At 49.9% G+C, this 27,550-nt stretch overlaps 1 protein-coding gene across 8 annotated transcripts in view; it reads right to left on the bottom strand.

Moving 5' to 3' along the window:
- Kirrel3 (kirre like nephrin family adhesion molecule 3) overlaps window positions 1-27,550 on the bottom strand; it is a 539,837-nt gene that overhangs the window by 8,491 nt on the left and 503,796 nt on the right. For 4 of the 8 annotated variants that reach the window (XM_039081392.2, XM_039081396.2, XM_039081394.2 and 1 more), the window contains exons 6-13: window positions 23,965-24,115; window positions 17,730-17,835; window positions 12,110-12,258; window positions 10,868-10,995; window positions 9,739-9,865; window positions 6,106-6,206; window positions 4,295-4,493; window positions 2,797-2,832 (exon numbers count right to left, since the gene is read on the bottom strand). In XM_039081392.2, the coding sequence (XP_038937320.1) occupies window positions 2,797-2,832; window positions 4,295-4,493; window positions 6,106-6,206; window positions 9,739-9,865; window positions 10,868-10,995; window positions 12,110-12,258; window positions 17,730-17,835; window positions 23,965-24,115 (997 nt within the window). 8 annotated transcript variants of the gene reach the window in all.

Here is a 27,550-nt window from a genome sequence, read left to right as displayed (position 1 = left end):
CAACAACAACAACAACAACAACAACAACAACGGTAATGGCTCCCGCCCTTTCTTGTCCAGTTCCTTCCTTCCTTCCCTTTCTGTGGAACAAGGAGGGTGCATACAGAAAACCAGCTCTCAGGGATTTCAACTCTGAGGCAACTTCCCCCTTTGGCCTGCTGAGAATCAGGACCTATACTGCACACATGTCCGTGTCTTGAGACCAGGGGAGTTCCATCACAGCTTCCTTGCCACCGCAGTGCTCAGGAGAAAAGGTCCTTTCTTTGTTTCTTGACCTCCACACCCTTCTCCTTTGAGGTCAGCCCTTCAACAGCTACCATCTACTCTGATTCCAAAGGACTCTTCACCCTGGCACACTCCCCAGTCTGCCTCTGGCCCTGGCCAAATGGGCAGGGAGAGTAGGTGATGCTGTGGGGGCAGGGAGACTGCTTTTCTGTAAAGCTCTGCACCTTCTATGGACGCACATGGGCCCTGAGCCCACGACATTAGGCCCTGAGCAGTCAGTCTACCAGTAGCCCTGAACAGCTCTTAGAAATTCTGAGGAAGGGTCCAATTGGATTATAATGAACCCAAGCCCCTCATTTGGGAAGGACACTGAAGCCCAGAGATATCAGTGGCTCATTCATGGACGTGTGTGCCTTCCGGGTGTGAACAAGACCAATCCAGGTTTCCTCACTCTCCCAGCTCCCTCTCTCTGTTCGGTGTCACACGGTATTATGCTCTAGACTGCTGGCCGGTTGTGTCCCTGGTTCCATCATACCTTCTGAGCGTCTTGCCCTACGTCTCCAAGTCTCTTCTCTGTAAAATGGAGTAGTGAGAGTGTATGTGCCTTTCGAGGTCTTTAAGGACGTTAGGTGAAAGAGTGTGAGGAAACGTCTTGGAGCAGAGCCAAGGGCCCTGCTCTCTTTATTTGTTCCAGTTCCTTTGTGTCTGTGGGAAGGGCAGTAGCAGACCGAAGCCTTAACCAAGAGGAAATTCCTCTGAACGCCTGACTTCTTCCCCGCCCACATTCATCAGTGCAGCTTGGATGACCCTCAGAAGGCGAGGCGTTCCGGGGCTATGGTTAGAGTATCACTGTTCTTTTTTTCTTTTGCTATTTTGGGAAACTCAGGATTTCATGCATACCACCTGAGTGCCCTGCTCCCTGACCCCTGGTCACTAAGGAGAAAGAAACACTGAAATCCTGGCCCCCAAACTGCTGTGAAGTAGGGGGGGCATCTATTAGACAGGTCTGGTGTCACAGTACCCCGGGATTCACAATTCACACGCAGATTCTTTTGTTACCTACCTATTAGTGGCCAAGACCTCCAGAGGGGACAGGAGGTGACCAAGAGGAAGTAAGGATGGCAATCCCAAGGACTGAAAGGGGGAGTTGTTGGGGCTCGGCTCAGACAGAAATCAGGACCAAGAAAAGAGATGAGATCTCAGCCAAGCCGGATCGGACAAACAGGTGTTCCTAGTTAGACCTCATTAGTTCTGTGGTTTGAATTGCTTTACTTTGTGTTTGGTCTAGCACTCCTGGGATTCCTAGTAAGTTTCCTAAGGAAAACTCAGGGGGTATCCCTTCCCATCTCAGAGCCAAGGCATTCTCTCTTAACTTTCCCAGGCTCCAACTTTTCCTCCGTAACTCGGGGAGCTGAGGCAGCAGAAGTATGGCCACTGCTGACTCGTCTCCTCTAACTCGCCATTTTCTTGCACGGTTAATAGCAGGCGGTAGGTGCATCTTGGGTAGGCGGGGGCAGAAGAAGGGCTCTGTGAAGGCAGGTGGCATCCCTTACCTTTCCTGGTCTCTTGGATTCTGACTTAGGTCACCTTTTCTGACTACTTTCTGGATAGAACATTCCCTTGAGAGGGACGGGGGAAGGACTTGCCTTCCTTAGCTTCCTCTTCATCCAAAGAAGGGAACTGGCCATGAGGGGGGTCTTAGCCACCAAAGGTGGAAGGAATATTAAATAAGTGCTTCCACAGGACCTGGACCTCTAGAGACCTGAAGATGGAGGTGGCAGATAATTGCATGCTGCCTCCGGATGGGCCTCTGTGGGACGGCTGTAATCTAGATTGGTGCTCTGAGAAGGGCCCGGGTGTCCAGGGAGCAGGGGATGTAGGCTCCACGTAGAGCTCATTAAAAGGCTGACAGAGGCCAAGCGACCAGTGTGGGCAGAGAACTGAGACAGAGGACCCTCAGGCGTTGGTCAGCCCTGTGGAGCAGGATTCACCAAGTCCTGCTGTCCTCTGGTGTCCTGCCGGGGGATTCAGAGGGAACAGTTGTCTAGATGGAACAAATCAACCCGTGGAGCTTGATGACCACTTGGCTACGGGAGCCCTAGAGGGCCAGTGTCCAGCAGTGTTGGCTTGATGATGAGATGATGCTTCCATGGCGGGGATACAGGGAACAGGGGAGGTGGTGAGCCAGCAAGCATGGATGGAGCAGGCCACAGGCCCCTGGGGAGCAATGTTGAGCTGGTGATATGCTGAGGAGCAGAGTCAGGGAGGGCCTGGAAATAGAGGAGAGCTGGGGCGGGGACAGGCGCCAGGGCTTCTGAGGACAAAGGGTAGGAGGGGAGCAAGAGCTGTGTCCTGGGGAGGAAGGAGCCCTGGGCTGTGGTATCAGGCAGGCATTTGGGGTCCCTGGACGCCAGCTGCTGCGAGCCCCCTCCCACTGCTCTGACTGCACTGAGCCTTTGACCCGGGGAGGACAGAGAACTTAGCAGCCTCCCTGCCCCCTTTAGAGCCCCTCCCCTACTAGCCGAGTCCCTCCCTCCGCCCCCGGGCAGTTCTTATCGGCTCCTTCCGTACCTGCTTCCAGCCCGGCTCCCGACTTCATTTCCGAACCTGTTTGGAAATAAAGCAAGCGTCCACAGCCAGGGCCTGGCTGGCCAGGGTAGGGTGGGGCAGGGGATTGGTCACCTGGAGGGGTCAAGGGGGGTTCCCTTTTCTGTTATGACTCTGAGACCGCTCCATAGATGCAGGTTCCCCCAACTAAACTTGAGTTCATTCAGCCAGACATGGCCCTCCGGAGCAGGGGCAGGGACAGAGATAAAAGTCAAACCTGCAGGGGAGGTTTGGGGGCTGGGGGAGGGGTGGAGGGGATTACTAAAGGAGGGCACAGGGGTAAAGGGCACCAAGGGGAAGACAAAGAGGGAGGATAGGCAACAGGGGACCAGGGAGGTTTGGATGATGTGTGGATGGTATTATGCAAATTATATGCAAAGCGTTATGCAAAGCAGCACCTATTAGGAAGAGGTGTTTGGAGACACTGAGACATTTGATCTGTAGGTGTGATAATCACTGGCCACCTCTTGATTTATTGAGGTTTGTGGGGTCTGGTTGGGACCACTTGCTGGGCTTCCAACGTCTAATCCAGAGGCCCAGACCTGCTGAACACCTCCCCTGAACCCCATGCCTGGGAACTAGCTGACTGAGGAAAGATCTGCAGCCAGGTCCAGGACTGTGCTGAGTGAAAGTCTCTGGACTAGCTCTGGCACTCTCCATTTGGTAGTCTGAGCTGGGGAACTTTAAATGGAGACTGGAGATCAATTGTTTGTTCTGAGATGAGGGTTTGCTCTGTTCCCCAGCCTGGTCTTGAATCTGTGGGCTCAGATGATCCTGTGCCTTAGTCTACTGTGTAACTGAGAGTTCAGGAACTTGTACTATGTCTAACATGAGACCAGGTTCTTAGCATCTAATCAGGAGCTACAGCGGTGTGCATATGGGGTCATAGTGATGGATTACAGCGAGGTAAGCTTCCTTCCTCTTTCTCCCTCTCTCTCTCAAGATCCAGCTGCTCTGTGCTCCAGAACTGACCAGAGTCTCCTAGGGTACAGTGGTCCCGGAGTCTCCTGGGGGTTGCAAGTGTCTGAGCCCAGTCCCCACTCTCTCAGATAAACAATGCTACTCCTCAGCTTTAGCATTGGCCCATTCTCGGGACTTCTGCTGTTCTATCACGTTTGGGCCAGGTTCCTCAGTGTGTATGTCCAAGGACAACCTAGCAAGGACACTTGGGCATCAGCTCAGAGCTCTCAGGGGAAGGCAGAATGTGTGGAAGCCAGGGTGTCTGGACACTATTGGGTGTTTATCGCTGCCGTCAGCCAAGCTCACTCTGTGGTCACCCTTTCCTGAACAGCCCCAGAGGCCATCACTCAGAGTGGTCTTTGTGCCCTGGGTCGGGCCAGTGCCCCTTGCAGCAGAAGGTAGTAGCTATGTGAGGCTGCATTGCAGTAAGGAAGAACACTGTGCTCCGTCCTTAGCTCTGGCCTGCATTCCCTGGTCCCCAGGGCACCCTGGCAGTTCTCACCTTGTTCCTTGAGTCGGATGATCTCTGTGTCAGAGCCGAAGCTGTTCCAGGCTGTACAGTTGTATATGGTCTGGAAGTCAGCACGCACAATGTTGCTAATGGTCAGCGTGGAGATGACGCCCTCCTCGGTGTTCACCGTCTCCACTGTGTAGCGCCCTGATGTCCCCGACTCCAGCACATTCTCCTTCCAGGACCAGGCCTGCCGGGTTGTGCAGGATTAGGAAAGGTCATACCTGGACCATGGTATCACCCCTCCAAGACGTTGACATAACTAGGCTCATGTTCACAATCACTGCCACACACCACCACCATAAACATAAACATATATATTTGCATACATATGCCACACACTACACACCTAAATACATCTCACAAATATAAACAACCAACACAAGCAGGAACATGGATACTATATCACACATATGACTAGCATGTGCACACACTGATATGTGTGCATGAGTATACTCCACACTTAAAAGATATCCACATATACACATTATAAAACACATGTAAATACTCAACACCCATACACATGTCAACATGTGCAAAAGCACAATATACCTACACACTATACCACAAACTAGGAAAATAAACACACATGTACAACACATACATGCGTAAGCACACATATTACAAATACTACACATACATAGAACACAAACCTTGCATTCAGAATTATTCATATGCCATATCATATCATAATGCACATGCGTGTATGTACCACTGATCACATAAATATAAATATAATCATAACATATAAACATATACCACACCATATATGCACATCAACCATATCACATACTACATAGTACAAACATACATATGTTTATATGTGTATATATCACCTCCGTCTTCCTGTGTTTTCTTACAGTGATACAAAGTAACTAAGACACCAACTTAGGGGCAGAGTAAACTAGCATGTGCCCTCAGAAGTGCTACAGAATGTTCTCCTTTGTTCTTATACTGGAGCAGCTACAGTTTTAGATTGATGGGGTGTGTGTGCCTGTTGTGTTTAGAGAGATGGCTTAGTGGGTTAGGTGTTTCCCACTAGAGGCTGGTGTCCTGAGTTGGATCTCCAAAATCTACATAAATGTGGAAGGAGAGAGCTGGTCTCACAGAGTTGGCCTCTGATCTCTACTCATGCACCACAGCATTCAGTCCACCTCCACATCCCACTCACACAACAATAATAAATTTAAAATTTTAAGTCTTTCTTAATAAAAGAAATGTAAACACCAAGTTGCAAATGAAGGCCAACCGGGGGTGGGGGTAGGGAGTGGGGTGGGCTGTGCCTGGTCTGCCCTGGAGACTGAGAGGTTGGAGGGAGAAAGGATAATAGAATGGTCATTTTGGAGGGGGCTTCTCCATACCAGAGGCACAGAGTATCTCCTGAACACCAGGAGAAGAGCCAGGAAAGGATAATTCTGGGAGGCACAGGGATTGCTGGCAGTAAACTACACCCAGTTTACAATTTTATAACAGTGGCTTTGAGCCCAGGAAAGAAAAGAAATGAGTTGTCTGTCCTCACTGCTGTTTTAACTTGCCCTCTGCCCTCAGGGTACAGATTCGGTCTGAATCATCAATGCTAGCACTTGGAGGCATCTATACCCCAAGGTTGCCTGCTCTGGACAGAGGGCTGCTTTCCCCAGCTCATCTTCAGGGTGTGGTCTCAAGACACAGACAGGAATCATTTCATCCCATGGAGGGAAGGGAAGCTCCAAGGCTTGCACCAGTTTTTGGGGTACCCAAGTGTTGGCCGGGGATAGGTCCTCTGCTGGTACCCTCACCACCTTCCCTCCCCAAGCACTCACAATTCGGTCAGGCGGTGGTGTGCTCCGGATGAAGCATTTGATCTGGCCCTTCTCTCCATGGAGGGCATGCTGGGTCTGTGTGCTGGAGATGATGGGGGGTCCTGTTGGGAAGATGACATCACGTTGGGGTTGCAGGAAGGGCAGAGCCCCAGCCGGCACCCTCTTTGGATGGGTTCGGAAGTGTATTCACCAATCCAAGCATTCAGCAGACATTTACAGAAGGCCTGTGCATGCAAGGCAGAGTGTGAGGCAGGAGACCTGAAGATGAATTAGGCATTCTGTCATAAACCTCTCCTGGGATCACGAGTGAATGCTTCTAAGACAGAATTCCCAGAAGACACAAATAACACAAAAGGTGAGTACTCATGCCAGAGGAGTGGTGCAGATAAAGTACTAACTAGCTTCGGAGGAGAGAGAACGATTCTATATGCAGATGGGGAATGCTTTGCAAAGGAGACCGTGAGCCTGGGAAGGGAGTCAAGGCAAGCACTGATATGAGAGAAGACAGCAGCTAGAACGAATGCCGTCCAGCCTTGCTCCCTTGTTGGAATTCAAGCAATTTCTCAGTTGTCCAGCAGAGGGCAAACTTGCCTAAGAAATTGGATATCTGTTGGGCCAAGAAGGAAAGGAAAGTGGCACTGTTCCTTCACCAAGGGTGGGAATTACCTTGCAAAAGGGAAGTCTGCTAGCTGAGCTCACAGTCTAATCCTATACAGGTCTGAGGAGATACTCTAGCTTACTGTCTTGTTTTTCTCCACATACACAACCAGCCAGGCCAGTTGAAACCACACCTCCAAACCTGACCCAGTGCTATCCCGTTCAGTGTGTGTGTGTGTGTGTGTGTGTGTGTGTGTGTGTGTATGTGTGTGTGTATGTGTGTGTGTGTGTGTGTGCGCGCGCGTGTGCGCACAGAAGCCAAGGGATATCACTGGAGTGAAGCCTGTCTCACCAACACTTCCATAACCTTCCAGTTTGCTGCCCTTTATCTCCACCTGACTTGGGCTGGACTGGTTGAAGGACGAGGGTAGGGACGAAAATATTCTCACATGTTCCCAGTCCCTGGGGTGATGGTTGGGATTTAGACTTAGGAAAGAGAGCTAAAAGTGAGAGATTCCTGAGAAGAGGCAAAATTATGCTGGGAACAAAACAAAAATTGCTGCAAACATAATTGCTGTTTATTAACCACCTTAATTAAAACAGATTTGCATTTCTATGAGTGGTTCTCAGCCAAGGGGAAAACAGGTATTGGGAGAGATGGCTTATGGGAAATAACTGTCTGGTGCACAGATATGGGAGACCTCAAGGTAAGAGCTTTGTCCTCAGAAGGCTTTAGAGGTGGGCTGAGTCTGCCTTTCCTCCTCAGAGTTCCTGCACTCCAAGAAGCTGCTGGCCCCGAGCCACAGTGGCTCTACGTTCTGTGGAACCCGAATGATGCTTTGTTTTGCAGCTGGGCTAAGTGATGATACCATAGAAAAGTCTTTTCCTTGCATTTCCCAGGAACTAGGAATCCGAAGAGATTCACAGGTCTCTAAAAGCTGTCAACAAATACATATACATTTTTTGGGCTTCTTGAAAAGAAAACAAAAAACTAGGATAAAGGAAACCAGGCCTGGAGAACCAATGGGCAATTGGCAGCCATCTCCCCCTTCCTCCTGGTACCCTCTTTGATCCAGCTCAGATTATAGTGGTGCCAATTCATTTCCCAAGGCCATGGGTCTGGCTGTCACTCACAGGAGGAGGGCTTTGAGATGGCTGTGTTCTAGATGCCAGGGCCCCACCTAGCAGCCTCACCACCGATCCACCCATTCTCCAAGTGCAGGCAGGATAGACAGTCCCATCCCTAGTGGTGCCTGGCAGGTTCTTCCCTTTGGGTCATTTCATCCAGGCCCTAGTCTCACTGTGACTAGCGGAAAATAGGCAAGGGACAGTTTCCTCCCTCCTGACGTTCTCTGCCCAGCGACCCAGGAAAGCCACGCAGGCTGAGGGGAAAAAAATGGACAGAATACATGTTGGCTGGATGCCAGAGCCTAGGCTGGAATGTGGGTCCTTCTCAGGTGTGTTCGTGCACAAGTGTGCGCTTGCGAGCATGCGTAGTATTTCCCCGGACCAAAGGAAGAGATCCCCCACCCAAAGTCTTTTAAAGTTTCCAATAAGAAATACCTGAATGTCTTAAAGCAATGATAAAAATGCCAGCCTCTCCCTCCTTTCCCCTTGACACAAGGATGCTTAGTTAATAGCTCCAGGCAACTGTGTGTCTGAAGGTCCCTAGCTTTGGGAAGGGAGGGCGGGTCACGGCTGACAACAGGCAGTGGCAGCTTGGCTCCTCAGCGCCCTCCCCAGAGCAGGCAGTGGGGAGGGTTGCCGATTTCACTGTGTCCTGGCGCGCAGAACGGAGTGTCAGACACAGGCTCGGCAGGAAAAGGCTGCAGCCTGTGTTGCCATGGATATACTGAGGCGCGATCAGATGCTGTTATTTTTAGCCCTGCAGTGCCAATTTATTGGTGGCATCCTGGGGACACACAGGAAAGGCAGGAGGGCTTGGGAGTCTGGGTTCTGCCTGGGATAGGTGATGTGTGAGTGTTCTGCAGTCTGGGTAGACAGAGGAGATTGACCACCTCACTGCAGCAGTCGCCCTTCTCCAGAGAGGAACTACAGGGCAGGAGCTGAGTAATAGGGACAGCTCGGGGATGCTAAGGAGACATCAAGCTGGGCTTGGTTTTCTTCTGCAAAGAAAGAGAGAATGGAGAGTTTGTCTGTGGGTGGCTCCCTGTGTTGAGATATAGTCACTTTGGATCATTTCCGGAATTTGCCTCACACCCTGCTGTCAGGCCAGGACCCTGAGTCCTCTCACACCAGGACCTGAAGCTCAGGACTTTGCTCTGAGGCAGCCACCAGCACTCGGTGATGCACAGTGGTGGTGTGGTTCAGGCCTTAGCGTTTCTCCAGCTTACAGACAGGCAACCCTGATTTCTGACCACAGCCCAAGTGTGCAGACTTGCTGTCCAGACTTCTTGAGTCTGGCCTGGGCTGGTTCTAGCTTTTTTATAGCAACCTTCGTCCCAGCACCCAGGTCTGATCTGACACTACCACCCCGCAGTGTTTCACAAACAGCCGCCAATGAACTCCCACTCCGAGCACACTTTTCTGCCATGTTTATGTTCACTGTGTATGACGAGACATGCCCCGTGACCTCAGGAGGGCCCTGTAGGCTCAGTCCCTGGGGATAGTGATATGTCTCTCTGGCTGAGCAGTCCAAATGCAATGGGAAGTGGATGATCACGAGAAGTGAGAGGTGTCCCCTTAATCTCTCTGTGGGCCTTGTCATGGGGCTCGGGTCAAAAGGTAGATAAAGGAATATGGTTATTCTGTGACCTTTGACCTCATTTTCTTGGCCAGGATAAAATTCATTACCTCTATTGAGATCCTTTGGAAGGTGTGGAAAAGAAGGAGAGGATCCACAAACTTACAAGTTTGCCTTTACCTCCACAGACAGACAGAATGCTGTGTGAGGGGCAACAATGCCTAGACTCAGTGACCTCCTTTTGGGGACAACACCTCATACCAAGATGCCTTGGGACTCTCCCCTCCTTTGAATTCCCCACTCCCATTGTGGTGTTAGAGTGGGGCCCTTACCATTGACAGTCAAGGTCACCTCTCTCTCCCCAGCTCCTACCCGGGGCACCACAGCCCGGCACACGTACTTCCCGGCATCCTCTTGGCGGACAGATTTGAGGGTTAGGGTCTTTTCATTGCTCAGGACCTAGGAGGAGGGAGGAGGGTCAGATACAAAGAGTAAGGGAAGGTTTTCTCTGCCTGAGGCAGATTGCTGACACAGATGCCAACATCTCTTTAAACACCCAGGCGAAGTGAGAGTTAAGTTAAGAGACAGACAGATAGTGCCCGTAAGGCTTACACACACACACACACACACACACACACACACACACACACGCCTCTTTCCAGATGCAGGCCTGTGGGCGTAGTGTGTGGTGGTATCAGGGATGTGGGATTTACTAACAAGGACCCGTGGCTTCCTTATACAGAGAGAAGGATACTACCCTTTTGTGACCTCCCAGCTCCCATGGGTAAATTTATCTCACTACTGAATGTGGAGGGTCTTTGAATCTAGGTTTTCTGAGTCATTATTAGCAAACCCTTGGGAGATAGCTGGAGATGATGCTATTAACTAGTCTTGGACACTAGCTATTCCTGGCTCCGGCACTCAATACCTGCATGGAATCAGTCATTTACTGACTATCTCAGAGGCTCATCCATCTAAAGGGAGCAATGACACCACTTGACCTGGTGCTGTAGCTGTGAACACATAACAGACTATGTGACCACAAAACCGTGCTGAGATTAAAGGTAATGTTTTTGTTGGTTTGTTTTTCCAGGATAAGATTTCTGTTTGTGGCCCTGGCTATCATGGAACTCTATTCTGTAGACCAGGGGTGCCTCAAACTCACGAAGCTGCCTCTGCCTCCCAAGTGCTAGCATTAAAGGTGTGTGCCACCATCACCCAGTGACTAAGGGGAAGTTTATTGGGGGAAAGCTTAGAAATCTTTCTAGTGCTAGGGCGAACTGCCTTATGCACAGTGTGCTCAGAGTGACATGGGTACAGGGAGACCTCGAGTTCCTGCTCCTCTTTCTCGGATCCCTTGGATTACTATAGAGATGGGCTCCCCGCAAACCCTCCTGCCTGCTCCACTATCTATGCCACGATTTCTGCCCTAGGACCCTGGAGCCTGGCCTGAGGACTCACCACACCAGAACCTCGTTTCATCCACACGATGGTCAGAGATGGGTTGCCGATCCACGCACAGCTGAAGACAGCATCTGAGCCCAGATCTACCAGCAGGGACTGAGGCTCTGAGGTCATTCGAGGGCCAACTGTGATGGGGAGGAAAGAGGAGATGGGCTCAGGAGGGCTGGGGAGCTCTGGGGGCCTTCCTGCTCTCTTCTCCTTTCCATCCACCCCAACTGGAGGAAGGGAGGCAGCTGAGAACTTAGCCACCTCCGTCCACTTTCAACACCTCAATCAAGCCACTCCCTCAGGTTTCTGTTGAGGCTAGACCTGAGATACAGGAGAGGACTTTGCAAGTAAGAAAGAGATGCCTTTTGTCCAGGTTCAACCTTTCTTGGGTCTACAGAGTAGGTGGTACCAGTCACAGGACAAAGACACTTTAGGCCAATTTATACCTCGATTTACCTTTCAATCCCTTTCTTTTAAAAGTCCTTGTTTCATCTGGCTTCAGAAAGTTGAGGGAACCTCTTGCTCCAGAAATCTTGGGCATTGGGACCATGACTTGAAATGACCTGGTCCACTGTTCTAGATATTTACAGGGTGTCTTCTATCCAAGACACCTCAGATCGCTTCTTAACTTTCTTGGCCCCACCTCTGGCACCCCTACTCAGTCCTTGTCTGCCTTATTCCAACACCCTGGCCTGTAGACCAGGTCTGTTCCATATAATGTCTGGGTTATGTGGAGAGCTGTGCAGGCAGGAGTGCTTCTTGAGAAGACAACTAGAACTAGTTGTCTAGAACTGGGAGATGGAGAGTTGTTTCAAGATGTAACAGGTAAGACAATGAATTACTGAATCAGGCAAAGTCAAGCTTGTGAAAGTGCTTTCCTTCTCCCTTATTTTGATAATAAGATAGACTTAAGGACTGTATGTGTGTGTCCCCCTCAGATTTATATGTTGAAGCCCCCATTGTGGATGTATTAGGAGGGTAGGGCCCTTGGGAAGTGATTGGGATCTTCGGGCACTAGGACAGTCATGCTGTCCCTTTCCTCCTGCTGGTCATCCCTCCCAGTCCTCCGTAATTAGTCACTGTACTATGAGATGGCGCCTTGTAGGGATGAGTCAAGGATCTAAACAGGAATGGTACTAGGAGCTGCTGTAAACACAACATGGACACTGTGCTTTGTGTGATGAATCTAGCTATAATCTCAGCCACACAGCCACTGTCTGCTGCCAGGGTTTCCTGAGTCCCCACACTCACAGTACACGTCCACTGTGCGGCTGAGGTTGGTGCTGCCCAAGGCATTGGTCACTTCGCAGGATACAGGCTCTGAGAAGTATGTGTAGTCCACGGTGGTCCTATACAGCTCCCCAGATGCCTCCTTGATGATGTGACCCCGTTTGGCCCACCTGCAACAAAGGCAGAGGTCTATTGAGGGGGTATCTCGTCAGAAGCTGAACCTACCAATCCCTCAAGAAAGTGGGATGAACTTGTACCCATAAGGTGGTCATGCAGGTGATTGCCTTTGAGCCATGGTCACCTGGCAGTCAGAGGCACTTGACAAGAAGGTTATTTGGGAGGTGAGTTACCTGGCTGGACATCCCATGGTGGCCAGGTTGTTTGTTAATCCAACTCCCAGTCACCTGACACTCTGGCCGTATTGCTCTGAACTCTATCCTGGGCCCCAAGCCAGACCATGTAGGAAAAGGAAGCAGGCTGAGTGTATGATGTCAGAGGTGAGGGCTAATGATGCATGCCCTGTATATGCAGGAATATTACACGCGTGAGTGTGTGCACCTCCCCCCCCTATACATAGATAAAATAGGCTTCAAGAAGTCTGGTTTCCAGACAAGATAAGATGTGGGATGGGGTTTTTGAATCTCCACATTATGCTCTCACTAAGCAACTCTCCCAGTTCCTGCTCCCCACAGGTCCCTCATCCCCCTCCCCCTCTTCTTCTTGTCAATCTCTCAGTCTTCCTCAGTCTTCCAGGGTAGATACTTGATTTTACTATCTGTTGATTCTGCCCTCCCACCCTGGTCTTGTTTCTTTGAGGCCACAGATGCATTAGTCCTGGTTGGGTGTAAGATCAGTAGGTAGGAAACGCCGCTCATGAGCTGATCAGTGCCATATTGAAAGGAGGAGACTAAAAAACCGTAGCTATCACTTGATCTTAGCCCTGGAGTAGTGATTACAATATCGGACCAGGCACCAGGTGACTGCCATGTGCACAAAGGGGCATATGAGTGTGTGTGCATGTACAAAAATGCACATAATATATTCACATATGCTCATGAGGTTTTTCATGGGTGTGCAAGCATGAGTATATGCATATATGCCTGTGTATATATACTTTATGAGAGTTTGCTTGTGTGCAGGTGAGTATGTATGTATATATGTGTACATGAGAGGGTTTATATGTATACAAGTTTAGATATGTACATGTATATATATGTGTACATGTGTGTGCACCTGTAAGTGTGAGAATGTTATGTGTGCCCATGACTTTTGCCTGTGTGCACTTGTATACATGTGTACATGGGGAGTTAGGTGACTATAAGTGTGAACATGTGCTTGTGTGTTCATATAAGGAGTTTGCATGTGTGTCAGTGTATGTGCATGCATATACCCATCTGTGCATGAATACAGGTGAATAAATATGTGAAAGTATGAGCATGTGCATATGTGTATGTATGTGCATGTGAGGGTATGCATGTATGCAAGTGTAAGTGCATGTGTGTATGTCTATGTGCACACATACACGTGTGAGTATGCATGTACTTGCTTGTGTGCTTGTCTTCCTTTAGATTACAGATTCTTAAGGCAAAAGCATTTATAGTTTCTTGGCTTAAATTTAAATGACAACATTCACTCTTCGAAAACATAAAACTTCTAACCAGGCTTCTTGGAATCTGCAGCTGTCTTGGGCTGTTTGTAAAGCTGGAGAGGCCTCTGGGGCCCACAGCTGGCCCAGGCACTGGCCATCCTCTCGCCACCGCAACTTCTCTTCCCTTCCTTTCTCTGCTCCTGGAGCTCTCTCAGTCACACGGATTCTGTCTCCTCCACCTTCTCCCTAGCTCTTGACTCAGTGTGGTTTGTCTAGCCCCAAGAGAGACGGCCACTTCTCCGCATCCCAAGGAACACCTAGACTGGCTCCATGTGGTTATTATCTTGAATTAATATTGAGTAACTATTAAGAACACGATTAATAATAACAATTATAATTTAACAACAGAGCAAACCATAGCTCCCCGAGAGCTTAAGGAGCTTCCCAACAAACCGTTATGAGTTATTCATGAGTCGTTTCAATTCCTAACTTTAATTTAATGACCAGACTTAATAGTTAGGCACGGCCCCTGCCTGAGGTGGATTAATTCTCTTCCAGACACACAGCTGGGGATCAGTGTCCAACCTCTACTCCTTCTGCCCTGTCGAAGGGAGGGCTTATAAGTGGTGAGACACTGAAGCAAGGCTGATGAGGAGCTGATAGCTGAGAGGTGTGTGGGAAGCAGCTCATGTAAGCCTGGATGCTTATAGCTTGGAGCTCGAGCTAGGCCCGTGTCTGTGCCCAGGGATGCTGGTTCAGACAGGCGGGCTGCTTTTTTTTGGGGGGGGGAGATCCTGGAGAAGTTGGGAGCTTCTTCCTTCTCTTCCTGGGGCACTCACTGGGGAGCTCAGGGAGGGCCATGCTCCCCAAGATCAGATTGTCAGAACGTCTGGGGTCCAGCAGGCCTGTAACCCAAAACTCCAGGATCTGTAGTTGTATCTTCTAGGCCAGGGTGGCTTTTCTCTTCACCCAAAGAGGAAGAATTAGGAGACAGCTTGCCATGGGAAGTTTTCTGCCTCAGAAGAGATCTGAACCAGCTCAGCATGAGATTCCAAAGGAGGGAAGGCAGGGTGGATGTTCTGACCAATCTGATTCAGGGTCATGGAAGGAGGAGGGAGTTGCCTATAGGAATGGATTTCGGGGGACTGAACCCTGGGCTTTTGGGAAGGTGACTCCCCTCCTCCAGCTCCCTAAGAGCTTTCTGTTCATATCTTGACCTACCCAGTCTTTCTTTTCTTCCCTTACTTACTTCACACATTAAAGAGCTCTCTAAAGGCCCTTCAAGAAGCACACGAGCCTTAGCTCATTTCAGCCTTGGGCCACAGGGTCCAGGATCCAAAGAGCAGCTTCCCGCTTAACCCACATATTCCCTGCCAGTTTGTGGCTCGCCCGCCTCTGCCTGGTGCCCGCCACCTCGTCATTACCACCTCTCCCAGATTCTGCTCAAACTGCTTCAGCCTAAGCCTTTCCAATCAACGTCTAATTTGGTCTGGACAAATGTAAGAGGATTAATTATTTACATCACAGAAACAAGAGCCCCAACATGTCGTAGCTGTAGGTTGGTCAAGCAGCCCTGCATGCTTCATCTGGGCAGTTGTACTCTTTTTTTTTTTAATCCCATCTCTGCCCAAGACCTGAGAGAAAAAAGCCCAGAGCACTTCTTGTTGTGTTTGAGCCTGGTCCCTGGGTTCCTTCAGGCAGTGGAGAGGCAGCTTCCGTGTGCTGTCAGATTCCATCCCAGGCCAGGGTTGAGAGAGGATACACGTCTAATTTCAGAGGTTGCAGCCTCTTAGATGGACTCGGGAGGAAGCAATCAAGATGAGCGAATGGAAGAAACAAAGATCGCTGTAATCTTGTCCATGTCGTTTGGGGAAAACCAATGCACTTATGATAAAGATTTGTTTATGGCACTTTTCTCCTGGGTCTTAGCGCTATGTGGAAAATGAATCTGGGGTGTTGCTGGCAAGACCTTGCTGGGGGGGAGGGGACTGAACGGGAGCTCCACATCTCTTCTTGCCTTTATAGCCCAGCCCAGCTTTTTCACCTCTTCCTCAGGGAAGAAGAGCTCCCAAGTTCTTTTGAGGTCTAAAGCAAGTCCAAGCTGGCACTTCCACAACCATAGAAACTTCAGCTAATCAGAAGGCTCTAAGAATTGGGAGTAAATAGGAATGTTGACGACCTGCAGGGAGCCCAACCACTCTTGTTACTTTTCTTTTACCAGGAACTCATGTAGGGCTCAGAGTAGGAGGGGAAGGGAAGGAGTTCTACAGAATCCGATAGTCTAGGAGAATTGCATGTTCTCCTTGTCTTCACTGTTAGCTTGAAATACAAATATCCAAGAGAAAGAAACGCTTTTATTTCAACTAGCTGCCATCTTTTCTGCACCTAGATTTGCTAGCTGTTCATGTTTGATCACGCACAGTTCAAAACGACACCCCTGTGTATGCTCATACCCTCTCCTTTTTCTTGCTGTCCTGGGTCCCTGAGTCGAACCCAGCAGTGGGGTACCCTGCTGAGGTCAGGAGGCAGGTGGGGGACTTCAGGCCTTTGGGTGAAGGCTGCTGACTATCTGGGGCATGCTGCCATGTTTCCTGCTCAACAGATCACCGGGTCCCTGGATAACAGGGAGTCTGGCGGTGACATGGAAATGGGGAGTTGAGTGTCCCAGTCTCTTAGGCTCCCTAGGGATTTTGGGGATTGCAGTGATGGTCAATAGACAGGCTGTCTGCCTGTCTGGTGGGGGATGCTTAAGGATGGGAAAGGAGCTGGCATTTGAAGTGTCTCCTGGGAAGAGTACACCTGTCTAGGGACCCTGAGCTGAGAGCTGGGAGCAGACAGGAGAGAAGCACGGGATGTCGGGGACAGTGAGAAGCCCAGAGAAAAGCACCGTTTTTTAGTATTTTCTACATCTTCTCGCACTTCTGGATAGTGTCAGATCCAGAGCAAACCAGTCTCTGAACCTGACTAGACATAGGATTCCTGGGAGTGGGAGGCTCCTTATTTCTGGTGGATGTCAGAGGCCATCTGATCTTCTTGCTTCCAGTGAGGCAAGGGTTAACTCAGAAGGGATGGATAGAGGGGCTGTAAGCCTTCCTGACTTCAGGTCCCACTGCTACTCTATTATCCACACTGCAGGAAGCCAGAGCAGTTCACTATGTCTACCCTGAGTCTACCATGGCTTTCTCTGTGGCCCATTGCCCTTTCTCCCACCTGCTGGGACCGCTTAGCCTCTTGCCTCACGTCTTCCCTCTCTCTCCTCCACATCCCTAGTCATTGCCTTCCTTGACTGGGACCATTAGAATTCTTGCCACTTGCAGAAACTGCAGCTTAATAGCTCGTATCCATGGTGGAAGCGATGTCCTGGGCTCTACCATCAAGCCTGGGTTGGTGGGAAGTCAGAGTTATGGGCCACTCTACAAAGCATCAACCTTTGAGATCACTTAGTTCCTGGAATGCCGCGTGGTGGTATGCACAGGCAGGAAGGGGCCCAGAGGAGCGGCTCTGAAGGTTTGTTTGATCAGTCAGGTGCATGTAAGGGATGCCGAGTGTGCGTCATGCGGCACGATGCGTGCTGAGAGCCATAAGTGACTAAATTGCAGTCCTTGCCTCTGAGAAACTCGGTCAGAAGGCGGAGACAGGCATGGGAAGAACAGTGATGCCTTTATCAGTGATGTGGATGAGGAATCAGGGTGAGGCGGTGGCTCTGCAGGATTCCAGGTGCCCTCTGGGCTCTGGCCAGCTATACCGACTTACCCATTCTGCTAGTGGTTTCGACATGTGTCTCAGCCTTGTTCTGTCATTTCAGAAATATGGAATAAACAAGTCATTGAAAGAGGAGGGCGCCCCTGAATCCTTGGCAGAGGGGATGCATTTGAGCTTGAACGAAAGAGAGGGTCTGTCTGGCTAGCAGGTGGGTCTGGCATGTGGGGGAGGGAGGAGGCTGTCTGGACACCTGCTGTGAAGCAATACTGTGGCCCTGTGTGACATCCCCCATGACAGGTGTGGGGGTGGAGGAGCCTTAGACCAAGCTGTCTTCACAGCAGTGACGCTCACCTGTACTGGGTGACAGCTGGGTTGGCCTTTGCAGAGCAGTGGAACGTGACGATATTGTCCTCCAATACCGGCTGTGGTTCTACGGACAAGTTGACAAGTGGTGGATCTGCAGGGAGAAGAGATTCACATAAACAGACGGGGGAAGGAATAGGGCAGGAAGACAGGGAAGGGCCAAGCCAGGGATCCTACCACCCAGGGACAATGGCGATGGATTCCCAGGAGAGTGAGGGGGGCCTCAGCAGGAGGCCATATTGCTCCCTGGAAATGGCTGCTTCAGATAGCCCTGGGTGCTGGGTGCTGGGTGCTGGGTGCTGGGTGCTGGGTGCTGGGTGCTGGGTGCTGGGTGCTGGGTGCTAGTCCCTCTGTGACTCAGGGTCTGAACTGAACTGAACATCCATCTCTGGTGCACTGACTTTCCAGGCCCCAGATACATACAGCTTAGCTTCGACTTCCACTCCACTTGAGGACAGTGGTGGAAAGGGCTCTCAACCCACTGTCTGTGAAATGTCTGTGTATTCTATCCATGTAAAGGTTGCGGGGCCTCTGGTAACTTGAAGGCGGCATTTTTATCCTTTCATCTCTGCTGAGTCCTGACTGGTGTCAGTGGGCCCTCACCATCCTGAGCTGGGCAGCTTGTTTTCTCGTCTGACATGATAGGAAGCCATGCTGTGAAGTGCTAAATGGTCTGAGGCGGAGGAGACGGAAAGTGGGAGATGGGAAGGCCACAGAGGGACCCATGTGGTTTGGTGGTGGGCGTGGGAAACAGGGGGAGGCAAATCATACAACATAGAGAATGGGCGTGCAACCACAGGAATGACAGATGAGGGAGGGAGAGAGGGAGGGAGGGAGAGAGAGAAAGAGAGATCCACTGAGGCTTGAAGAAGGGTAAGAAAAGGAGAAACCTAGAGATGGGAGTAGGGAGGGAAATAAAAAGTGAGATGAGGCTGTGCATAGACAAACCCAGACCAAGATACTGTACAGAATGCAGGAAAGCCACGGAGACCTAACACATAGAAAATGATAGGGCATCGGAGAGAAAGAATACATGAAACAAACAAACAAAAAAAAAACAAATACAAAAAAATCCACAGGAGAATGGGGGGGGGGTAGGGGCAGAGATGGAAGACAGAGAGACAGAGAGAGGGAGAGACAGAGATAGAGAGACAAAGAGACAGAAGGGAGGGAGAACGGAAGGATGGGGCTAGCAGAACTGAAGGTCTGCAGAGATGCAGAGAAGCAGACCTAGGCCCAGGGAACAGCCTGTTGGTCTGGTGACTTCTCCCTTCTCTGGCAGTCAGCTTCATGCTTTCCCCAGAGGTTGGCTCGTGCTGACATTGTATTCCCTGTAGCTCCCAAGCCTGGGCCCAGCACTTCCAGGCACCCTGGCACCCAGGGTGCTGGAGAAGGGAGGCTGAGTTTTTCCTTAACAGGGTCTGGAAGCAGCGCTAGAGTGCAGTTCCAGGCTGAGTTGGAGGGCGTTAAGTTCTCATGGCCTCAGTAGCACCTGGGACTTCAACTCCTGAACTAGTGCCTGCCAATGAGTGGCCAGGTACCAGAAGTTCACAAGGATTTTCTGTGGATTCAGTCCAGTCTCAGAAAATGCAGTGAGATGCCGGCTTCTCAGAGGCTGTGGAGGATATATGTGTGGGGCGCCCCAGGGAGTGACTCTCTCCTCGTGTTCTGGGCTCCAGGTTCAAGACTGTAGGAGGGCCCTGAGAGTCATACCTAAGTTGTGGACTGAGTTTGGGGGTTGGAGACTCTGTGTCCCAGATTATGTCTGTGAGCTGCTGCTCAGGTTGGGTGCTGGATGTGGGCACGGGGGCTGAGCTGGGATGCTATCTCCAGATGCCAGCAAAGAACCCCACTTCTGAGTAGTAGGTGGCCACCTGTGCTTGTGTCTCTTCTCCCTACACTGTCACCTACTGCCAGGAGGGTGACTGCAGGCAGGTGATTCATCTGGTACAGGAGCAGTCAGTCTGTGCTTCTTTTTATTTGGGCTTATAGGGAACATTGTAGTGCTATACTGTGGAACTTAAGCCTCCTCCCACCCCCAGGGTCATGCGTTGATGACTTGGTCCTCGGAGACATACTATTGAGGCGCAATTGGAAACTTTGAGAGGGGTGGGGGAGGTGGGAAGTCTAGCAGAGGTCTTGTGGGGTCCATGAGACCCCAATCTCTTTATTCCTTGATCCCTGGCCCTCAAGGAGGTGCTTCCTCTCCAGCACACACTCCCACCATGAGGTGCCCTCTTACCACAGCCAACACAATGGGGCCGCCCAATCATGAACTGGATCATCTCAAATTGTGGACTGAAATAAACATTTTTCTGTCTCAGATTTCTGCTACAATCATAGCAAACTGAGTGATACAGGTAGGTATTCCATCCACACCAATTTCTACTCTCAAAGCAAGAGTCAAAGGCTTACTAAGGTATCTGTGGCAAGGGATCACCAGGAGAAACTCTCTTCCCACTTCCCAGACTCACAGCAGCTCCCCCTGCAAGTCCTGTAGAATCCTCCCAGTGTCTCACCACAGCTTCTGAGGAAAGGCTGAGTGAGGACTGTCACTGTCCTGTGCAGGGCAGGCTGGCCAAGCAGAGCATCCCTTGCAGTAAAGGAGTTTGCTAACTGCCATCGGGACCCCTGTGATTTTCTAGCCTCTCATTGTAAAATCCAGACTTGGTGGGTGAGAGACGATCTCAGTCCAATCCTTGCTCGATAGGATGGTGTGGGTTCAAAAGTCCCATTATGGACTCATCCTTTTCCTGGTGTTCTTTAGGAGGTGACTCCTTGGGAAGCATTTGCTGGATGTCCTGTACACCCTGTTATCAGCCTCTTCTCCTCCCCTCTCTCTTTGTGCACCCTTGGTCCCTAGAGCCCAAGGAGGATAGACCCAGAGGGGTCCACTGCAGTCAGTCTCATTTGCATCTCTATCCCCAGGCTCAGGGATACCACATCTCTGTTTCCATTCCTCTCCTCAGGATATGAGTTTCTAGGAGTCTGCCAAGTTCCAGAGGTATAAATAGTTTATGTCATACCCAACTATTAAACATGATTTTAATCCCACTTGAGATGTCGGATGCATAACTTGCAGGAGGGTGGAACTGAGATCACATTGAACAGATGTTACAGCTGAGAGTCTGTTAGTGTTTCCATCAGCAACCTGTGTGTGTGTGTGTGTGTGTGTGTGTGTGTGTGTGTGTGTGTGTGTGTGCACGCACATGTGCATTTTCAGGGGGAGTGTGGAGGGCGCAGAGAGAAACTTCATGACTCAGTGATTTTATAGCACATCCATTTGAAACTTGGCAGCTGGACACAGAGTCCAGATGTGGTGAGGCTTTGGTGGGGGGGGGTGGCATTGCGCTTTCTCTCCCATTACTCAATCTGGGGGCTTTGTCTTCCGTTGGGTAACATATAAAGACCAAGAGAAACAAACAACAAATGCGCTTTTGCTGAGTTTGGAGACTTCGTGGTTCACTGAGAACATGAGCAGGTTTGCAAAGGCGGCTCTGATCCAGCCTGTGGTGTCCCCACAAACGGTTGGATGCTTACTGAATGAGCCAGTGAACTTGAGAAGAAAGGAAGAGGAGGAGGAGGAGGAGGAGGAGGAGGAAGAGGAGGAGGAGGAAGAGGAGGAGGAGGAAGAGGAGGAAGAGGAGGAGGGCAAGGAGAAGGGTTGGACCTTGTGTGTTAGATAAACATAAATGCCTCCCAGCTAGGGGAGATGCAGTGTTGGGTCAACTGGATACAGCTGTGGTGACATCTGGGGGAGGGTCACCACACACCTGCCCCAGTGTGTTTCAACCACAACATTAATAAAAATATGTCCCGGGGCTGGGGATTTAGCTCAGTGGTAGAGCGCTTACCTAGGAAGCACAAGGCCCTGGGTTCGGTCCCCAGCTCCGAAAAAAAGAACCAAAAAAAAAAAAAAAAAATAAAATAAATAAAAAAAACTAAAAAAAATAAAAATATGTCCCGCATGGTGCTAGGAGTTGACATGAATGGTGTCATTTAATCTTAACCGTGACCTTTAGAGGTACACATGATCCTCTTCATGGATTGAAGAGGAAACTAAGGACCAAACCAATTCACTAATGAGGCCAATCAGTAACTGGCAAAGCCAGAATTCAAACTAGAGAGAATGTTGGACCACAACCACTATTTGGTACTACCTTGGAAGGATTGCAGCTGGGAAACCTGAGGCCTGGGTCTAAGCCTCATGCTGGCCTCATAATCATGTCCTTTCAGGTGTAGCCCTGTTAACCACGTAGCCAGTCAACCAGTGGAGTGCAACAGGAGGGAGTATGTATTTGAGTGTATGTGGCATGCTGTCATGATGGCCTTCTTGTCCCTCACTTCTCTTGGGATAATGGAAAGCACTCTGGGGCAGAGATGCTGTTTCTCCTCCATCTTTCTCTGTCAAGGTGCTGGCTTCTGTCTCGGGGAACCAACTATGTTTATGTGGGACTCTGTAGCTGTCACAGCCTTGTGCCCAAGAGGGGCTGAGAGGCAGGAGGACAGGAGTGCCACTGTGTCACAAATGACAGCCAGGAAGTGAGGGACTTAGACATTTATTGTCTCCCACCCTCATTTTCCCTAGATTTGACTTTTGTCAGAGAAAGAGAGAGAGAGAGAGAGAGAGAGAGAGAGAGAGAGAGCTCTCAGCTTTGATTGCTCCTAAACAGGAGGAAATCTTGGATAGCATCAGCAAATCAAACCAGGGATTTGAATTATCAGGGTGAAGTGACAAGTCCAGAGCCACCCAGTTCACAGCAATGCATCCATTCTGAATGTTGAGTCACATTCTGAAGTAGCATCTTACCCACTTTCCAAAGCTGGGTTTTGCCTTAAGCACAGTTGCTCACCCGCTTGCTGGGTGGCCCTGAGACCCAGGGTGGGACTCCGGCTGAGATGAAGGACCATTGCCTGAGGTACTCTTCTCCAGCATCTTTTTTATTTTGTTTTTGAGACAGGGTTTCTTTCTGTAGACATGGCTGTCCTAGAACTCACTTTGTATACCAGGCTGGCCTCAGACTCACAAGAGGTTCTCCTGCCTCTGTCTCCCAAGTACTGTGGGATTAAAGGTGTGTGACACCATGATCTGGCTCTCCTGTCTCTTTTGTCCCCCCCAGCCCTAGGCTTGGTAAGGGCTCTGCGGCTCTCATTCTCACTGAGTGAGGAAGAGAAGGAACAAGCTTGTCGTGGGCAGGGCTTTGTTAATAGAAAATGGCAATAGAATGAGAGGAGAGGAGAGGAGAGCTGTTGTTTTGCCAGAGTGTTTGGACCTCACCCAATATTTAACAATCATCTTCTTCCCTCTGCATTTTATAGGGTGTCAGTTAAGATTTGCTGAGAGGAAGCTTCTGTCCTCTGGCCATCAAAACAGGCTCTGAGAATCCTAAGACACAGTTCCTGTGGACCCTTTAGCCCTGGAGAGCTATGTAGAACCCAGAAGCCCTAAATGAGCCAGGGCTGTTAGAAAGTGTTTTTAAATCCATCCGTGTTATGGAACTGGAGAGAGAGCTTAGTAGTTAAAAACACTTGCTGCATAAACATGAGGATGAGAGTTTGAATCCTAGCACCCACTTAACAGACTAGCATCCTGTGTGCAACTATAGCTCCAGCTTCAAGGAGAACACAGACTGGAGAACTGTTGGGTTTTGTAGGATATTTGATCACACTGTGAACCCTGAGGTCGTGTTATTTACCCAAAAATCCCTGTTTCTAGTTGTGGTGCGGCTCAACCTTTAGCAGACACCTTTAACCTCTCTGGCTGGAATACAGATACGCCCTTAATATACACCTTTAATCCCAAACAATGAAGGTAAAGTTAGTTTGTAGAAGGAAGCACCCATGTTTGAATGGAATGTCTAAATGAGTGGCAGACAAAGTGACGAATCAGAGAAAGATTTGACAGAATAAGATAGGCCTAACTCTCACAAGAAGAGAGGGCCGTAAGCCTCAGAGACAACAATCACCCAGATCAATAAGTTACATTTACAGTTGGGCTTAATGGTTTTTAGCCTAGCAGAGAAAACATGGGACCCAGGCTCAGGGAGAGAGGTTGTCTCGAAAGAAGAGGCAAAGTTGATAGAGGAGGACATCCAACAACCTCTTCTGGCCTCTGTGCACAGGCACAGGTTATGCGAGTCTGCATATACACATACACATGCACCCGTGTGGGCTGGTTCCAGCCGTGTCCCTGGCCAGGCCAGAGAGGGACAGTTGTACTCACGCTGGATGTCTATGGTGACTGAGGTCTCCTTTCCTCCGGGGATGGCTTTGTTGGTGGCTCGGCACACAATGCTCTGCCCATTTTCTACGTCCCCTGGGGAGATGAAGAGTGTGCTGACGATGCTCTCACGCTTGCCATCTCGAAGCAGGGTCTGGAGAGAGAGGTGGTAAAGGAAGAGAGGGTCATGTGTTACTGAGCTGAGAGAGCCTGAGCTATCAGAGCACAGCTCAGAGAAGAGAGAGCCGGGGATGGTGAGCATTGGTAGGGTTGGCTCAGAGGACCTGGGCTCCAGTCTCCATGCAGAACTGGACAGTTCCCTTTTAGTCCTTGCCTGGCTGGATGCTGGATACTGGATGGTGGAAGGGAAAAGGAACTAGAGAGATTGCCATGGGATGTGAAAACAGCTTGGGCTTGCGAGCCAAAAGCTCAGCGGAAACCAGTATTAGCTCGCTTGAAGTCAGATCTAGGGTAGATCCTCTTTAAAACGTAACCAGCATCGGTCCTGCCCCTGGTGCTGGTGACTCTCCCGATCTGTAGCCAAGCAAGGGGAGGGGTTGCAGCAGACAGAAGGAATGAGTCTGTGGAAGGGTGACGCCTTTAGGAGCACTGAGTTAAGGGCAGGCACAGATAGGGTTGTTAGTCACCTGTGTGTACCCACCTTTGATTGTTTGCCTAGTAAAACTTTGCAATGTCCCGAGTCATTCATTGCACCTCTTGATCTCATTAAAGCTCCCACCACACCATAGCATGGGCGAAGGCCAATGCTTTTCATTCTGACCCAGTGAGGCTCATCAAGACAGTAAAACTTTCCCAGACTCATGCTCAAGTTAGTGGTAAAAGTAGCATTTCTGCAAAAAGTTGCCCCTCCCCCACCGCATTCGTGTCTACCCCAGTCTTAGAGTAGGTTCATTCGCAGATAAGACCGTTCTGGGTTTAGAAAATATCCTTTCCTGAAAAGGAGACAACACAAGAGAGGCTTAGGGAGCCTATACAGTCATGTTCACAGAGATGGGAACACTGGGACCTGCCAGGAGCTAGAAGAGACACTGAAGCCATTGAAGCCACACATCTGGATTGGTAGCTTGGTGGCTTCAGACTTGTTTCTACAACCCCAAAATGTTCTTCTTTCCCCAACCCCTAGTGTGTGTGTGTGTGTGTGTGTGTGTGTGTGTGTGTGTGTGTGTGTTGAGACAAGGTTTTGCTGTGTAGCTCTAGAAACTGCTCTCTAGACCAAGCCGGCCTCGAACTCACAGAAATCCATCTGTCTCTGCTGCCCAAGTGCTGGGATTAAAGGTGTGCACCATCACCACCCAGCTTCTCCATCCATGCTTAAATACCAAGTTGTGGTGCTGAGCACTGTGCTCTGACTGCACCACGAGATGAACACAAGCCATGAGTCCTTGCTTTTCCTTCCTGGATTCCAGCGCTGTAACTAGTTCTCCCACTATGGCTGCCACCCCGGCACTCTTCTCTCTTTGCACACTGTTCTCCATCAATTTGGAGTCCACTAATGTAGGCTCATGTAGGGGATGGAGTGTGGGCAAAGGGGCTGCTGAAGATGCAACTGGAGTCTGTTCAAACTCAAAAGCTTCCCCTCCGGGAAGGAACTTGACATTCTATAGGGAAGGGGTGTGGTGCTGGTTGCCGTCTTGTTTTAGCTGGACTGGAGCCGGGGAATAGATGATTGATTCTATTTACTGAAAAGTTCTCATAAAATAACAACAGCGTTGTAGCTCATTCTCAGAATTGTTGCAAGGAAGAAGCATTTCGCAAGGCAATGCTGAGCTCAAGTGAGTTTGGTGGGCAGAGCTTAAGAGTAGGTTCCTCTAAGGACAGAATCTTTGATGGGCACCTGACCTGAGCCTTACGGGTGGCTACATTGTTACCAAGTCTCACAAAAGGTAGTTACTGAGTTAGCTGACAGCTCATAGGCTGCCAGAACTTGTCTTCTAGGCCCTCAGCTCAGCATAGCCCTTTTTAATTTGGGGCAAAGCATGCGGCCTCTGGAAGGAGTAGAGTCTATGATCCTCTGGAAAAATGGTTCTTACTGTAGGTCAAGCCAGTCTATACCAGTCTAGAGCAAGACGGAGCAGAGGCCCAGCCCTACACTTTCTCCTGTAACTGTAAAACTGGCCAGATTTAGGCTCTATGGCTTGAAGCCTTCTAGTATTTTCTACCTGTCAGGAGGGATTTTGGTCCAAATTCGGTGCAGAGGGGCTGGTGAGAGAGATGTGGCTTGTTCCAGCAGTCCAAGTGGCCAGTCTGAGTAGCCCACAGTCTGTAGGTCAGCCTCTGGGCAAGGGGCCCAACTGGAGGTCTCAGAATAGGGCTGGAGGGAGTATAATTTGCCCCCAACCAAAGGCAGTGCATGGAGGGAGCTGCAGCGGGCACCCTATTACCACATTGGCTTGGGGCTGCTCAGCAGACCTCACCACCTCTATAAATAGCTAAGCGATAATAAGAACGATTTCCTGGATGAAAATAAGACCTCCGGGTAGAATGGGGGGAGAAGGGGAGGGGAGAGGAGGGGATAGGGTGAGTATTGTTCTGTATCCTTTTCTTTTCTGAGGTGCTAACAAGGGGCATTTACATAAGTTCGACTCAGCTAAGAACCCCTCCAACTGAGGGCTCTGGACTCGGTGGTGGGAGTGCAGCTCTGAGGATGGGGCTGGGAGGGGAGAAGGGAGGCCTCACTCTAATTAGGCTCTCTGACTGCTTTTCCTCCTCCCTGGCCAGCCCAGCGTGTCCCTCCGCCTCGGAATGATGATTAATGACATATTTACTGTGTCCAGGCGGGTGTTTTTCTGGGAAATAAAAATTCTGGTTCAAGTTGTTTGTTCCACCTAATTAGAGAAAAAGGAAGATGTGTTCATTAAACAAAAAGGGAAATGAAAAAACGCAGTGCCCCAGTAGTGAGCCACCCTTGTAGAAGGCTGGCTGTGTACCTGGCTCTGGCTCCCAGTTCTTGGAAATACCTCAGGGCTTGGGCAGCAGCCCCATAGAGGAGGGCTATGTTTGCTGGCCCCTCAGGCAGATCTGCTGTCAGGAGAGGGAAGCCTGAAGCTTTAAGCCTACAGGGGTTCAAGGTGGCCAGGGGCATACCTTGGTGGCTGTTTTGGGAGTGGTCCTTGGCAAAGCTCCCTTTTGCTTCCTCCCCCTTTGCTCTGTTCCCCAAATCCCAAAGAAAAAATGCATTAAATGAAAAAAAAGATTAGGTTTTTTTTTAAAATTTTATCCTGATAGAACCCAGAATGCCTAGTGATCTTTCGATATCACCAGAATGGGTAATACCCATCTTATTCTGGTCCTGTGCATCAGCTATGAGGTTTACATTGTAGGGACATTGAGATGTTTAACTAAAGATCCAGGATGTCCAGGCTGGTCCCCACTTAGTGCATAGTGTTTTTTGCCCACCGTCCCATTGTATCTCCTTTCTGTCTCTCTCTAAAAAAAAAAAAGCCCTTTCATGTATTCTTGACCTTAAGACAGTGTCTGAGGACAGCAGTCTCCTCCATCTTTTCAGGGCTGACCCTTGTTTAAGTGTGACTCCCTTCCCACCGACTATCTTGAGTATTGCCTTTCGAGT

Source organism: Rattus norvegicus, chromosome 8, assembly GCF_036323735.1.
Source record: "Rattus norvegicus strain BN/NHsdMcwi chromosome 8, GRCr8, whole genome shotgun sequence".
Lineage (NCBI taxonomy): Eukaryota > Metazoa > Chordata > Mammalia > Rodentia > Muridae > Rattus > Rattus norvegicus.
Note: the sequence above shows the minus strand (reverse complement) of the source record. Positions and strands in the feature narration are given on the sequence as shown.